General features: G+C 47.8%; 1 protein-coding gene across 2 annotated transcripts in view; it reads right to left on the bottom strand.

Moving 5' to 3' along the window:
- The window catches only part of LOC119103793 (receptor-type guanylate cyclase Gyc76C), a 60,503-nt gene extending 52,895 nt beyond the window's left edge, over positions 1 to 7,608 (bottom strand). The window contains exons 1-2 of one of the 2 annotated variants that reach the window (XM_037227448.1): positions 7,139 to 7,608; positions 5,878 to 5,952 (exon numbers count right to left, since the gene is read on the bottom strand). In XM_037227448.1, coding sequence (XP_037083343.1) covers positions 5,878 to 5,952; positions 7,139 to 7,156 — 93 coding nt within the window. In that variant the 5' untranslated portion in view covers positions 7,157 to 7,608. The remainder of the gene's footprint in view (positions 1 to 5,877; positions 5,953 to 7,138) is intronic. The other variant, XM_037227446.1, reaches the window with a different exon arrangement.
- Positions 7,609 to 17,191: the final 9,583 nt, after the last annotated feature.

Here is a 17,191-nt window from a genome sequence, read left to right as displayed (position 1 = left end):
AAATGAAATACTCGGTGCAAAAAAAGAAAGATGTTCAGTTACTGACCTCTCAACATTATATGCCTGAGGGTCTTATGCTGTGTTGTTGGCCTTTAATATACCAGAAGATGCTGGTAAAAGTGCTGTTCCATACTTGAAGATATTCAAGCACTCATCAGATATGGAATAAGCTCGCCGATAACTTTTGGTATTTGAAGTGGAGGAGATTGCTCCACGCAGCAAAATTTCTTTATTTGGTAAACATGCCTCTCAATACGCCATTGATCGATTGGGCCAACGTATCTTACACGGCGATGATCGGGACTCTATTAACGGCCGTTATGTCTGGAAATTGTGCTCACGGACGCCAAATGTGAACGACTCGACAATTTTATTTTTTGGACCATGATCGCAGCATGATCAAGAAAATGGCAGGGTTTACGGGACTTAACTGTGCATCATGGATATCTGGGTGACCTTGAAATAGTGTGTACGAAAAAGTCTGTATGAAACAGTCTGCATATCTTCGCAGACCTGTAGCTCAGAAACTAGAGGCGTTTGGGTCTTAAAAAGGGCGGGGTTGTGAACTGCACTGAGTACTCTTCAAGATGGCTATTTTTCAGTTCAAACCTCATACAAATGTATAGCGCTCCTTTTTAATGACGCTATAGTGCGAACATTGGCCACATAGACAGTACTCCACGTTTTAAGCCGGGCTTGTGACCCGCGGCGTATACTAGAGTGCGTAGGATGGTCATTTCCGGTGCGTAGTTTATAAACTGGTGGTCATGAGCCCACCTTGAGACGCCAAGCAGTGTTCAATGCCACCAACATTTGTACCATAGCGCTGTTTAGCCGGTACCTCCTGGCACATTGAACGTCGATAACTCATCACAAGAGCTGAGCTCATAATGTCCAGTGAAATAGCCAATCAATTATCCCTTTTTCCATTTTATCTAGGAGATAATTCAAAAATGCTACACCAATAGAACCCCGCCTGCAACATTTTAATGAAAGGTCAATTAAATGTTCAGACTTCTCGCGCAGTAACTCAGTTCAAAGACATCTGTTTTTAAAGAAGTCCGGGTCTGCGAATTTTACTTTTTTACATTATCTGCATAATGCCAAACACACCTAACGCTCTGGTATGCTACCTCTTGGCTCTGTCCAAGCCGCGCAAGGCATTTTGCTGCGCGGTGTGAGTCATGGCCTACGCAAGAGTGCATAAAGCGGTCCGTTTCGGTGAGTGGTTTATGTACGTCTTTGCCTATGTATCTATATGCGTGCGAGCATGTGCCATATTCGGCAAGTGGTCAAAAGCGATTGGTCAAGACAATGGTTGAATGTTCGAGAGAGAAGCAAACCCTTGACCGCACATCAGTGTGGGGAAGAGAATGCGAAGGTTGTGAGCTACGAAACTTTCGGAAATGTTGGTGGCGTAGGTTTTCCACAGCCAGGATAACGATATAGATAACATAATTGGCATGCCCCCTAAAAGAGCTAGTTATCGCCGAAAATGGCGTGAAATGTCACAACCCAAGGTCTCCGGCGTGTCGCCGTTTGCTATGGGAGGTAGCCAGGCCGTTAAGTCTTAGAAGGACAAGTTCGTTCGCTCGGCAACGGAAACAATTTCGAAAATAACCTGCAAAGATCGCTAGGATCAATGTAGACGGAAGTTGATGCTACTGCAATCAAAGCTCTGGACCAGCAACACACCTACAGGTAACTTAAATTCCGCGAATGTAAATCACACCAAATACAGACATACATCAATACACACACATACATACCATCAACGTAGCGAATGCCTACCGCATATTGTAGAGCTCCAGCCAGTGTCCTAATTTCTCAACCTAAATGTCCGCCACTCTTTCCAGCCGTCGCTGCGGCTTTCAAACTCTTAGATCCCCAGTACTCAGAACGTCTCCACTCCTCTCAATCATCTCCACACCCAACTAACTCACCAAATCCCCGTATCCCTAATCTGCCAACATTCTCGCAGACCCTCCCCCCCCCCCCCCCCACCATAACCGACCGAACCTCCACATCCTCGACGTACCTACGCCGTCACCACGGCCTGCGCGGCCTGCGCTCCCGTTTGACGCGACAGCGCCGCGCCGCGCCGCGTCCTATCGGCGCCACGGAGCGGCGCGCGCGCGCGCGCGGCCACCGGTGGCTCCGGACGGCGTCGCGCTGGGGCCGGTCCATCGCGCGTCCGGTCCGCGGCTCACAGCAGCCGGCCGCGGCCACTCTGCAGCGCTATTTATAGCCAGCGCCTGCAGCAGGCGGCTGGAGCGGTGGACGGCGCGGCCGACGGCGGTGACGCGCCAGAGCCGGTCGCGCGCCTCGACAAAAAAAAAACGTCTCGGGCGTGGGCCCGACCACCTGTCGGCGCCGGTCTTCACCAGAATATTACGGGTTTTTGTGTTCGGATTTTTGCTCGGACGAACAGCCAGAGCGGTACTGCGGCTTTAATATGCAGACACACCAACAAGACCGGCGCCTTTTCTTGCGCACATCGTCAGAAGCGGTAAACACTCGATGTCAGATAGGTAATTACAGATGTCCAAGAGAGATCGTGAAGAAAGTGCGCCTGTTCAGTGTGGTGTGTGGTCGGGACTTAGGGCGGTTAAAAGTCAAGCCATCATGGCTACATCCACACATCTGCGTTCAATTATGTACAGCAATGCGTGTGAAAGATGCACCAGTTTGCTAACTCACGTGCGATACGAGCATCTCACGGCGTAAGTCAAGCCGCGGATTACGCAAGATCCACGCACTGAGCCGGACCGACCATAACGTACAACACTAATCATGGATTGGGACAAGTTCGAATAAAAAAATGAACAGCATAAGCAAACTGAAATGAACTGATCGTCGTTCAAAGCTCATGATATGTTAATGTCTTCGCTGCTTCAAGTCAGACATAGGTTGCGGTTAACGGTCCAGGTAATACAGAGTATGTATGCATGCAATTACTTACAAATATGTGCGCAATTAATCCATACCTATGTATGTACGTGCGATATGACCACCTGCTTCTAAACAGGAACCAGTCCATGAGAAAGTTTGGAAGTACGAATCACTGGACTGGACAAGATCGATGCCGAAAATTGAGCTTGCGAAAGATCATAATCATTCAGAGATCTCAGCTAGCCGGCCAGAGAGCTCGTAAGTACCCAAAAATAAGATTTGCAAACGCCAAATGCAAGAATGTGCGAACTGGCGATGAACAGGGGATGCCAGCTTGATTGCCACCATCCGTGGCAATGCTGCTATGCTTGCATCATTCACGTACTGTGACACCTATCTGTACACACAATTGCTTGAATACACCCCAATTATTCCTACGATTACATATCATGAAACGTTTTGTATAATCCTAGCGGTACAACTGTGCTACAATACCGTGCTATTACACCACGTAATTATATCGGGTGGCTGCAAGTCCCCCCTCGTTTGTTACATTCAAGTGATGCCCGCACGCCAAGGCCGCATCCTAGCCCAGCAATATATCGGATTAATCACAGGTGACGGTTGTAATTACCGCCGCGTCGCGCCCTGACGTGACACCAGTAGACCGCAGTGTCCGTCTAGTCCACTGTGTTACGTACACGCTGGTGTTGTGCGCCGTCCTGCAGACGGCGAAGCCAATATGTTTATCAGCGCTGCCCAGCCGCCGTTAGGTCAACGCTCATCACATCGCTGCTGTTGCTGGGGGCCTTCACCGGTGAGATGTCCCTCGCCCGATCCAAACGCTGCCTGCGGGCCGATCGCCGTGCCCTTTTGCCACTCATCTGAATCCGTAGTACCAACTTTTTTTGTCACCAGCTTGCATTTTTAGGGCACTTTATTTCAAGATGATCGCAACGCAGGAAACTTTGCACCCAGATTTACTCTGATAAATTCTTAATTGGAAAAGTAGTGTAAATGAAGTCAATTCGTAAACGTTTTATCCATACCCGCATCCATACCTACAATTTTCCCAAATTCTGCACCCAACACAGCCCGTTAAATGTTGCAAATAGGAACTGATGGGTTCGCGCAGCTCACAAAGCACTGTTAGTGCGCATCTGAGGGCCGTTACGGTGATGCTATGCTGTTCACTGAGGGAAAGCCTGGTCCGCCTGCTGTGGTCTACAACACGACGCCATCCGCTCTACAGCAGATCGAGCAAAATCATACTGCGAGCAGCGTCACATGATGGCCAGCTCAGCGTTTGCTCAGCTGACTGCATGAAATGCACAGCAGACATGGCGATATGTACTACCAATACGCATACCCCAGTAAAGAAGACGGCCGTTCTGGGTCGATATAGTGACTCTACGCTATGTATGGAGTAAGAGCAAATCCAAGGCGTAACAGGAGAAAGGGGTGAGAGGAACACAGGCGTGCGCGAAAGAGAGAGAGAGAGACGAGAGAGAGAGAGAGAGAGAGAGAGAGAGAGAAGATAGAGAGAGAGAAGAGGAGAGAGGAGAGAGAGAGAGAGAGAGATAGAGTGAGAGAGATAGAGAGAGAGAGAGATAGAGAAAGATTGATGAGATAAGAGAGAGAGAGATACGAGATAAGAGCTCTCTCGTAGACTCGAGAGACGAGTGATCACGAGAGAGTCTTCGCTCGCGAGAGCTGTAGCCCTTCCATCTGCGGAAATTCGTGTATCTCAAGGCTACTGTCCGCTCTTGCGTCCTCTGCGTCGTCCTAGTATCTCCCGCTCATTCTCTGCCCGCTCCAAGTCAGCAAGTGTCCAGAAAGAATCGTCAGCCTCAACACAAAGCATGCTTTTACTAATCGTACACATTTGCCGGCCAGGTGAACACTACTGAACTATTCCAAGCGCATATGTTGTCTTGCATGATCAACTGACACGCAATGAGCCCTGAGGTTCATCAACATATTACACCGCAAAGCAACAATTTTCATCAGATTTAGGCCAAGTTTGGTTGCGATTAGAAAAATGAAACATTTGTTGATAACTTAGTACTTGTCTTCGGTTGTTTTTTATTCTGTGTGCAGTAACGCTGTAATGTGTGAGTGTTCCTTGCAATTAAAATTGATTTTTACAGCATCGTTTATTTGCTGCCTGCGTTCGCTGAAATTTCATCAGGACGTCTCAGAACGGGAAAACTTGATGCAAAACAAAGAGCATTCAGCTGCAAGTTGGGTTGGCTCAGTCGTAAGTTGGGGATTTAACTACAAGTCGAGATGATGAGAGATGACAAGATGAGAAGACTTCCAACCGAGTAGGATATTACGTCACTGATATTGGGGCGCAGCCTTAAAACACATGCTAATGTAAGAAATAGTAAAATAATGACGCTAATGGCACGGACACCAAAATTGATCGATACATTAACAGTCATTACGGAATCGCCAAGAAGTTGTACGTACATGTATGCCACATTTTAGATTATGTGCTATACATATCTCGCATATTTTATCGTCTAGCCATCAAGTGGCATGCAGAACCACTTGCATGATCAGAAACAATGATGGTATCCGCATGTTACTAAAAGTTGCTTAAGTGGAGACATGGGATCACATCATAAATTTTCAAATAATAATGAATGTACAATTTCAATTCACTGCACGAGCCAGTGTACAATTATTACAACACAAGTATGCGCGTACAAGGTAAATTATAATGCAACCATGCCAACTGTTGGCAGTTCTAAGGGACCAGGTGCCACTCCGAAGGCGAAAACACCATCATTTTCGCCAGAGTAAAAAAAATCGTCACCGGACTAATAAACAGGAGTTGCCACGAAGAAGGAGGCAGGAAAACTCCAGCTCCGGTCAGCCATGATTGAACGTGCGGTCAGGTCGGCCAGCGGCGTAACAGCTCACCTGCGTCTCCGGCGGGAGCGTACGGTCAGGTCGGCCAGCGGCGGGACAGCTCACCTGCGTCTCTGGCGGGAACGTGCGGGCGAAATTCGGAAACTCGTCCTTGTTGGAGACTGCGTCATCGGTACATTTCTGGAAGCACGAGTGTTACGTCAGAGGACGGTCGGTGAGGGACTTGCTGACTTGGCGACTCAGCAACCGGTCACACAAGACACGGGCGTTACACAATGGCACTCGGCTAGCGAGACATGTCATCCCGGTTTGTCTCCTCAGCCGTCTTTCCAACCGAAGCTGTCTTTCAGCCCCTTTCGTTAGCTCGCGCACATCGTTGGTGAGCCCATGGTTCAGCGAACCCGGCTGGTGAGTGATTGTTATGGACTGCACGAGTACGACTAGTTCGCCAGTCGCCGGCTGTGTTACGACTGACATACAGAGTAGAATCTAGTTAGATTATGTGGCGAAAGTCACTTTAACTGCGAAAACACATCACTGATGTGGTTATGTTTTCGTCCGCCGAATGAACCACTAACGCTGGAGTATGTCCTCCTTCGGACGCAGTGTATTGATTGGTACAAGGCGCAGTCTTAAACATATATACATTACTTCACAGTGCAAATAACGGAGAGTTGACTTGATGACAATGAAAAACCTCTTCCATCAAGATGTCCTTCGCGTGGCTTAAATTACGGGTGTCCGTCAGGCGTTACGCCCAAGTTCTAGCGATATTGTTTCTGGTGCTCATTCATATTGAGGATGGCAATATGTCACAACGTTTCGGTGTTAGAAAATCCAGCCGATGGGAGATAAGCCAGAATTAAGAAATCATGGCAATATATATATATATATATATATATATATATATATATATATATATATATAAATCTAGCAACTATTGTTTCCAGATCGCATTACTTTTCTAGGCCAGTTTTCCAAACATTTTAAACGTTACGGCATATTCGAGCGAAACGTCCTGTTTATATCAACGTGCCCGCTCTTTGACACCACATGACAGCAGCCAGGTTCGTCATAAAGCTCCAGTTACGCACTTGACGCAGTGACACACGCACGCACGCACGCACACACGCACACACGCGGATTTTAACACGATATGGGCAAATACAGCTCCAACGTCCTAGAAGCCCGGACCGATTGCTTACATCGGTTGCAAGTTGCATAGCGCTGTCACCCATCTGAGATATGATTCAGTAATATCGGGGCTTCACAGGGTTCATACTTGTAATGTAGCTGCATCCACAAAAACCATATCTTTGTTTTAAAAATCGTCAGCCAGTCATCAGTAAAGATCGTCTTTGTTTACCTCTGGGTCAGTTTGCATTTGCGCGGTACGTGACGCACCATGTATTTAAAGGGTCTCAGCGACCTATATGGATTTGTTGCCACCTCCCTACGCTGAGCAGGCCTTTGCTGAAAAAAGAAACGTTGGGTTATGACCACCAGCACAGCTTGAAACGTCGAGCATTAACAATATAATCAGTTTTTACCTGATCATGTTGTTTAATGGGCTCTCCCATATACGTTGAAGATCAATTTTAATAAGATAGAAACAAGATCAGATAAACATAAAAGACGCGAACTCATAATGCCTCAAAACAGACGCTAAAAGGTTTCTTGCTGATGTTAAATTAACACGTTGATTCTCAACTCTCGCCAGGACACGGAGCTGGTATAACACGGAGTTTTTAAGGTTATCCCAACCCTTCTGTATATCACAATGAAAGCTTCGTTGCCTCAGTTTTGAGCCTTTTCCATCTGGCTCACACGTTTCAGTCTCTAAAGCACCAGCAAAACAAGCCATAACTGCATTCTCAAAGGTGTGCGTGGCAAAAATATGGAAAGCCACCATTCCGCAACATTTCTAGGCTCTGTGTTCACTACATCCTTTTGGTCAAAAGTTCTGAAGAGGACAAGTGCATAGATCACCACCCTCATCAACGATTGTGATGTTCCCTAAGGTCATTTGGGACCAAGGTCACGACAGGTCAAGTGGGTAATGTCGTGGGTTGTTAAATGTCTATTTTGGGTCAGTGCAAGTCTGAACGGAAATGTTTTACGTTTCAGGATGTTGGAGCAGGCACCAGATATGATAAAGCAGACTCACTTATAATTATTGGCATAATTTTAGGTGGAAAAGACTGCTCTAGACCGCAGTTCTCTGTTTAGTAAATTGTTTCTCAGTGCCTCAAGGTTTGATTACGCCATCGTACCTTGCACAACATTAATTGAGAGCCAATTGGCGGCCGTTGTATCTGAAGATCGCGCCCATGAACGCCAGATATGAATGCCTCAACAGTTATGTTTTTCTTGGCCTTGATCGCCGCATGGCTTATGGAATGGCAGGATTTGAATAACGTTATGATAACGTCATGAATGCTAAGGTCACCTTGAAATACCCTGCCCGATATACCTTTAGCCATCTTCGCGGACGTGTAGCTCAGAATATGGAGGGGCTAAGGATTGTGAACAGAATTGTGAGGAGCGGAATTATGAACAGCACCGAAAGGTGTTCAAGATGGCTATTTCAGTTCAAAACCCCACAGGAATGTGCTGAGCTGATTGCTGTGCTGCCGGCTCAAGCTTCCTGTTAGCTGGATCCATGTGTGGTGCATGGTCACGGGAAACTGAGGGAAACCGCCAAAAAAGGAAACACGGGAAACCGCCAACAACAACCCTTTAACTGCTAAAAGTCGTATCAGTAAAAATCACCGTTCATTAATCATCGAACATTAACGTGATGAGCGTAGGGTCACCCAAGGATCAAGGGACAACTAGAGCCACTGGGCCAGCTACAGCCTCTGAGATGCAGCAATGAGACTTTCCAGGCGTGTCGGGGCAACAGGCAACTGACTGGAACTGGAAGGTACAGAACGTTTGAGACGAGGAGTGTTTTCAGATGGAGTGGTTGCTCGGCTATCGTCCTAGCCAGTTGAATTAAACTGCACACAACGTTCCAGCCAGCTGTTTCCACGACTGCCGTCAGGGATTATTTGGTCCAGGAAAAGACCTGAGGATATCCGTTTGCTTAGTCACGCACGTAAACCAGCTTTCGAAGCATATGCGGCTTCAAGCCTCGGGCCACAATCTTGTGACTGATGACAGATGGTCTAACCACTGTGCCACCAAGGAAAAGACATAAGGGCGCGTTAGAAATTCCCGCCATTGCTCGCCAGTTTTTTCGTCGTACTGGGAGCCATACTGTGCTGATGCATGTATTCAACTTGTTCATAGAATTTCGAGCCGGTGCCACGTGTGCTGCGCCCTTGATCTTTACGATCTAGATGATCTCAGTACTCTAAGTTGGCTTCCGTGCATATGATTGCTTTCAATACATCTGAGTACCACTGAACACCCGACGGCGGTCGTAGGAATTGCTGACCGCAGCATCGGGCGCAGCCTGACGCCACGGCCGTGAGCAATAACCCGAACAGCTCGGCGTTCGGTCTGTAGGGATACGAAATGAAGGCAAGTTTATAGGTCCAGTTTCCGGTGAATGCACACCACACATGGATCCAGTTAACAGGAAGCTTGAGCCGGCAGCACAACAATCATGCATAACAATAGGCAAAACTCAATGTACGGCATAATCAATGTGTCGCAATATCCCGCCAAGAATGTCGCTCACAAAACGCTTCTCTTCTCGGTTTATGTTCTCTTTCATTTCCAAAGCCACGCCACGTCACCGGTCGCCTCGACCATTGTGAGAGACCGCGTCCCACTGGCTCGGTCCCGGCTGGCGGCGCCGCGACGCTCCCGCCCGGCGTAAGTAAGCCGAGTCGTCCGCCGCTGGCGCTCCGGGGCCATTGTGCGCAGACAGTGCCGTGCACATGAGGCACGGCGCCGCTCACAAAAGAAGTGGCTGAATGCAGACGACCCCGCGCTCTGGTGCTCAAAATGGTCACGATTCAACAGCGGACCACGCGCTGTGGGTTCGAGGCAGGGCACCACGAAGGGTCATCTTTCATGGCGGTGTTCCAGCTGGTTGGGGAGGGACCGTGATCATCAGGATTAGACAAGTTTTTATACGCAAGCGGCGCGCGCCAGCATGTCCTACACCATTTGAGTGCCACCAAAGCAGTTCCAATTTCCCCGACAAAAACACAATTTTGCAATGCGGCGATATTCTTAACTTGTAGTTTTCGGTCGTTGTTAACACTCTTCTAGCTCTCCCAAAGCAATTACTATTTCGCCGACAAACATGTTGTTGCGACTGTGCGATGTTCTTAACTTTCAGACGCTGGTAGTGTTCTCTGTTATTCTCGTGTTCTCTTCATAAAACCATGGTATAAAAACCCATAAGCCACGAAGTGTGATGAGGGAGATATGGGCTTATGAAAGTCTGTGACAGTCTCTTGCAGTCGTCCAGATAAATCATTTCATTACATAATTATCATACTTAATCACGCTTAGCCACTATGGGAAACTTGTTTGCGGCCATACACATATAGATGCGATCGTTGCTCCTGGCAGTATGCATTACCACATTGCCAGACAACTTGATTTAAGTCTTGTTTTTTTAGGCATACGTTTTGTCGCGTACCACTAATACCGCGTGTTTGTCTTTTCAGTAGACGAAAAGTCGTTTATAAGTAATGATTGCATGCGGTTTTGCCGTTGAGAAGCAATAACGAGCATATACCTTGAAGTGTATTTTTGTCGTGTAACACATAGGTCGCGTATAAGTTTTTGCAGCACAAATAATGACACGTATCAGCAATGACTAAGTGTTTGCAGTAGAAGTAATGGCGGTTGTAAGTTTGAACAGCATAAGTTTTGTCGCGTAGCACCTGTCGTGTATAAGCCTTGACAGCCGGAGTAAGGTCGGAGCACTCCAGTCGGCAGGACTTTTGTTCTGACACTGTTCCCATGGAGCCGTCGTCGCCTTATATATGGAGATACTATAAATGATAGGCATACATAAGATGGTATAAAGCGAAATATTGGAACCATATAATATTGGATAGACACGAAACCTTTTAAGTATGCTGAAGTCCGTTATTTTCAGCGTAACAGTTCGCGATGCCGAAAAGCTGGCAGGTCAAAGCCTTTTACGCTTCTCTCGACTGAAACGGCAGAGTTCTGTTCGGTGGAACGCACGCCGCAATAACGTGAGGAGGTAGCGTACTGTTTCTACAGAGAGCATACCGGAAACTAATAACAATAAAATGGTGACTAAGACGCCTAGAGCTTTATGGATTTTGATGCTATTCAGCTACAATTTCGACAGATGGACGATGGAAGAAGGTGGAAGGGGCAGGTGGAAGGCGGAAGAAGAAGAACCTATCGGAAGTTCTTCTCCGACTCCTCAGACGAGGAATTCATTTCGCTATGACATTTGTACGCCCCGGGTTTCGTCGACCAATGACAATCTTATAAACATGCCCGAACTCCGGAACGAAGACGTTGACGTTATCGGCGCTCAAAGACTGACGTCACAGTTCCAAGTAAGATAATGTACCCAAAGAGAAACACGCCTGAGGAGCTAACAGTTACATGCCTGAACGTTTTCCAACCATGCATTTTGACGGCATGTTCGATTGCTCATGTGGCAACAATTTTGTACCTGAAACTGCATGATGTAAAATTGTTGACCGGAAGGCATCCATATTATGCCGAAGCGGCTTTCCAAGGTGTCGTAATTCGCATGTAAACATGGGTAATTGACAACCCGAGAGTATATATTGATCTCACTATTTATTCAACCTTACAATTCATGAAGCTCTGCACAGCAAGGGAATGGAAAGGGACTGACTTTGATTCACAAGTATTCCGTTTTGCCGTCATACCCAGCGTTACGGCGGCTGGTCGCCCGGTTATCGGAGAATGTGTGACGCTCCTGTTGCGTGGCGCTGACCGCCCGGTCTCCCTCGAAGTGAGCGTCGCTCCCTGACCGCCCGGTCTCCCTCGAAGTGAGCGTCGCTCCTGCCAGTGGTGGCGGAGGTCACGTGACCGGCCCTCGGTCCTGGCTCCGCACAGCAGCCGGTCACTGGCTGGTCTGATGGCACAATACCTTCATTGAGTTAATATGCTTCTCGATACGTCATTGTTTGGTTACGGCATCGTACCTTATAAAACATTTATGTAAGCCAATTAAAGACCGTTATGTCTGGAAATCGTGCCCACGAAAGCCAGATATGAGCGACTCGATAACTAAGTATCTCTAGCCCTTGGTCGCCACTTGGCTAATGGAATGGCAGGATTTGAATGGCATTATTGTGGTGTCATGGATGCCTAGGTGGCCTTGAGATAGTCTCCCCGAAATAGCTTGCACATCTTCGAGGGCGTGTGTCTCAGAAACTAGATGGGTTCATGTTTTAAGAAGGGCAGAGCTGTGAACTGGATCGACTGATTTTCAAGATGGTCATTTCAGTTCAAAATTTCATACAAATGCGGATGGTGGCGTCACCAGTATGCCACGAGGTGGTGCTCTAGGCACGCGATGGTTCTGTGGCGCCAGGTTTGTGTGATCCGTGCATTTTCTGATCATATGTATGCCATGCCGTGCAAATGTGTATACTGCTGAGTGGCCTCTATAATCAGCTTGCTTTCTTCCCCTAAGTCTACAAGTTTGTTAACTTAACATATTTTACAGAAGCCGTTCGCGATGCAATGCAAAATATCCTGCTGCGTATTTGGGAACGCGTGGCGCAATAAGCCCGAGGTCGCTACATCTAGCAAACGGTTGTGTTTTGTCATTCGTGACGAATTTCGACACTTCGGCAACCACTAATTTGTTTTGAATTTGTATTCAAACGCCCTGGGTATAGGCGTCCATGATGCCACTTGGTTGGAAGCCAGGGTTTTTAACTGAGCAAGCCAGTTATCGGCCTGTCCGACCGCCGGCAGTGGTGGAAACAAAGACAAAAGGCAAAAACAGCTCAAACGGGACAGCGGCCTATGCCAACACAACGCTTCCGACGTTCATCAGTACAAGTCTGGCAAACGCACCAGACCGCCGTCCGCACCGCGTCGGCCGGTCCAAACGTGGCCGCTGTTGGACGCCGGCCATACCGACCACGAGGAGGTGCCTGAGTGCTCGTGGCGGCTCAGACACGCGTCTGACCGATCCCGTCTGGCACCGGCGGGATCGGGATATCAGCCGGCGGCTGGCCTCCACAGTCGGGACTCCGGGTTCCGGCTGCGTGTGCCTGCTGACGCCGCGCGACAGCACGAGCTCGAGAGCACTGCAGGGCCACCGGCGGCCGATATCGAGAGCGGCCCAGCGCTCGGGGCAGGCGATGGCGCGGGATGCCGCTCTGTTTATCCTACGCAAACATCTTAACGTCGAAGCCGTGTTGGGTTCGGGGTATTTTCTAGGCACTGAGACCCCGGCCAGCCACTGGCGGTGACGCACGGGCCTGCAGTCTTGTTTACATCGGAAAGCGGCGGAGCAGGACGATGCGGATCTGTGGCGCAGGGTGTGACCAAAAGTTCAGGGGCAACAGAGTTTGCTATTAAACTGCTCACAAGATGAATTGTGTTGCAGCGTCCTTTCAATTATTTATTGCATTTCACAAACACGATTTGAGGAATGAGCTTGTTTCAAAGACGGAGAAACAAGCGTGTCCCGTTCTCTGTGTTTGTCCGCAATGAATTCTGGCGGCGTCTGTTCTACGTCAGCTGTCCTTCGTCGGGAGGCCCGAGCCGTCTCATCCCGACTCGTTCCTTCGTCGCGCAGGCCCGGGCCGTTTCGTCCCGACCTGTCGCCGACTCAATGTGCACCGTTTCCGGGGAACACACATACACGTGTCCACCAAGACGACGAACAACAACGCTTGTACCACTGGTCCTGCAGAACAGACAAGTCGCCCAAAAAATCATTTGAAAGCATTACATTGGCAGTAATTATTTCAAACACGTAGGTACATTCTACTGAAATTACTGTTAGGATCGCACAGGTTTATGCGTGCATTCAGTATCAATGACTGGAAACTAATCGCGTGGTTTATTCTGCCCCCTCATTTTGTCTATCCTCCGTATAGCTGCGGCCAACTGTGGCCGAGTCATGGGGTCATGGGGGTTGCTACCACTGCAATTGGTGGGACCCGAACTAGTGCTGTGTTACTACCCCTGCAGTTGGTGGGGTCCGAACTAGTGCTGCCACTTCCGAGCCCGTGGGCCAGGCGCGGGCTTCAAAATCCCGCAGAGCTTTTGACGTGTATTGCTGACAGCATTGCAGGTTTTGGCGGGTATTCTGCGTCTTAAATTATGCGACTTGTGTTTTCTTAACCACAAATGTGTACTCACCTTTCACCAACTTCTACCCTTACCTCTGGCAACGTCACGCCTCATTGCCATGAGGCGTGACGTTGCCAGAGCTAGTCGGCATAAGGGATTTCACGAAAGCCAAAAAAGGCTTTCGCAAAAGTGAGCCATTTCGAAATAATCCACATTAGTCGCAGATTTTCCATGGATCTAGCTTACTTTTCAGTTAGTGGGCTTCACCTTCAGCCCCTTAACAGTTTAATAAGTTAAGTCATTTAGTCTTGCTCAGCCCACGCCAAGCATATCAGCATTTTCCAAAACTACACTCCTGACTTTTGCACACAAGTTGACCAATATATCACAGGTAACAGAGAACACTCAATGGTCACATGAAAACACTCAGTGGCTTGCATGCACATTTGATTGATGCAACTACACGGGTTATGCTCAGACAGAAAACACCACCCAACGCGTTGGGTGGCGTCTGCTGTCTGACTGCATGTTTTCAGTTCAATCCAGGCGTTTCAACGCCTGGATTGAACTGAAAACATCGTCCTACATTGAAAATCCAACACATGTATGTGAAATTCGTAATAGTAAACCGAGTCGTTTGCAGTTCACCGCTTAACTGCAATTAATTTAAATCATGGTAGCAATTCTTTCTGCTATATGCATACCATGGATTGGAATTTATCTAGGAAGAAAACCACAGAAAAACACCAATTACCAACCCATCCCAGCGATCCCAGCCCAGAAGATAAACTCATCCAAGGACAAAATCGGCCAAAAAGGCTAGTTGTCAGCTGTTCAAGGAGCTCGGATGTGCAAGACGGCCTTCACGTGGAGTACGGACTGCAGGCACTGACGATCTCGTATTTGCTAGTCACATTCGGGTGAATCATCAGCTGTTCAGAGGAAAGACTTAGCATTTGGGTCATTTATGGCGCGCTCATCTTTCACCTACTTCTACCCTTGCCTGTGCTACTTACCATGAGGCTTGACGTTGCCAAAGCTAGTCGGCATAACGCGTTATGTTTGCACTCGCGTTGAATGCATTTGCAGTATAAATCCAGCATTCAGAGGACACTTTTGTAGTTAAACTTTAAGCCTCGGTACTGGATGAAAGTAAGCAAAGTCGGTCAATATTCAGCTACCCATTGCTGGCTATTGAACTGGAATCATGTCGTGATTCTTGATAGCCATGAACGATCCTCTGGATATTCTTCTCAAAAAATGTGTACATGTGTTAGGCCATCCATTTTTCTTTGTATATGCCATGTGCCAGTGCTTCTTTGTAAAATTGACGACTTGGCTAGTTTAAAGTACCAAAGACCTTCGGGCGCTGGGTGGCCCAGTTTTGTTTACATCAGGTATGCCTGCATATATGCATATTTGGGACTAGTCATCATCAGGACCCTAGTAAATGTCAGTGTTGTCAGTAAATGTCAACCATGTCAGTCAGTCTTGATGTTTGAGTTAGAATGCTGTTTGGAGTTGTTTAATTCCCTGCCTTTTAAAGTGCAAATTGTTGGCTGCTTTTAAAAAGCATTCTGAAGAACCAACATGATTTTGTCTTGGACAAAAAGGATTCATACCTGCGACTTAAGGCATTGCAGGTGTTGGTGTGTTGGTTATTCAGCAGTACTTTCAAAATGAGCAGCAGTTTTAGATTTTGAAATAAACAAAATTCAACAGGGTTACGCAACGTTAGTTCACAAAAAAGGTGTAAAATGGATGCTTGTAGATTTGGAGAATCGTGTGGCAACATTTGTATTATAATCAAGCTAGGTATGTGTACCTGGGATTGAGAAAAGGTATTTTCATGTCGAACACGACAAAAACATTCACAAAAGGATGACTGTGCCTTAAAGTTTCTTAAAGCTTCTGCTTTTTATAGCAATGCTATTTTAAGGTTGAGTTTGTGTAGTTGAAATAAAAAATAAAGCCGGCGGGCCCATGCGAGGTTTTGGGAGACACATGCCTGGCAAGGCGACTGCGGGCTTTCAAATTTGGGTGTGGGGCCAGTGCGGGATTCCGAATGAAAAAGTGACGGCTTTAGTCCGGACCCCAGTGACTTTGGAAAATGAAGGCTTTTACATAAAATGACCTTAAATGACCACCTAAAATTACATCATAAAATGACCACATACAATGACAAAAGAGAGACGCGCCCCGGTAACATTTAGTCTGCGGTTATGTCCATGCACCAGGGTACAGCCGTGCAAAGGAATAACATTGCATCGAAATGCATCCTTCGCAGGACAGTAGATCGTTCGAGGAGTTATCGATGCTTTTGTCATTTATCAGTCAGGCTGATTACCACCGTGGGGCTCCTTCCGCTCCATCAGTCAGTGTGTTACACCACCGTGGGGCTCCTTCCGCTTTATCAGTCAGTGTGTTACACCACTGTGGAGTTCTTTCCGCTCCATCAGCTAGTGTGTTACACCACCGTGGGGTTCCTTTCGCTCTACCAACTAGTGTGTTACACCACCGTGGGGTTCCTTCCGCTCTATCAGCTAGTGTGTTGCACCACAGTACTACGCCAAACTACGCCACTAAACAAGCAGTCGCATATCTGGATACGAAGGGGACTTGATAGGCCTCGTTTGTAAACTTGGTGGCGCTGACAAAGAAGGTAGCCATAGGAGAAGCGCTGCCAATCCGGAGCTGCGACCACCTCTCGCTCCATCGTACACTGCATATAGAGGCCCAAACATGCTGAGTGTAACACTAGTTTTCACTCATCGCTAATATAGAGCACCATGGCAGAAAGAGCAAATCTCAGGTTGACCAGATGCGTACCAGGGCCTAGAATCGTTCGATGTTATTTTAAGTGCACGCGGCAGTCAAGATATATCCGTCGGTACGTCGGACGTGCATTACACGAGTGTCCGCGGTATACGTGCCGGCCCTTGGCCCTCGGCACGCACGTAACCGCCTACTTTATGGCAGACACGTGTCGAGTGGGCATGCTGCCAGGGTCTTTTATCACTTAACCAATGCTCACAAACCTTTAACGCAATCGTATCCCTTCCTCAAACAGCCAGTTATAACGAACGCCTTGATGAAAAAGGTAGCCAAGCATGCCCACCACAGCCCCGTCCGGATCAGGAAAACGAGGAAAACGGCGCGGCAAATGTCGTCACGCTCC

Source organism: Pollicipes pollicipes, unplaced genomic scaffold (genome assembly GCF_011947565.3).
Source record: "Pollicipes pollicipes isolate AB1234 unplaced genomic scaffold, Ppol_2.1 Scaffold_5724;HRSCAF=6776_pilon_pilon_pilon, whole genome shotgun sequence".
Classification (NCBI taxonomy): domain Eukaryota; kingdom Metazoa; phylum Arthropoda; class Thecostraca; order Pollicipedomorpha; family Pollicipedidae; genus Pollicipes; species Pollicipes pollicipes.
Note: the sequence above shows the minus strand (reverse complement) of the source record. Positions and strands in the feature narration are given on the sequence as shown.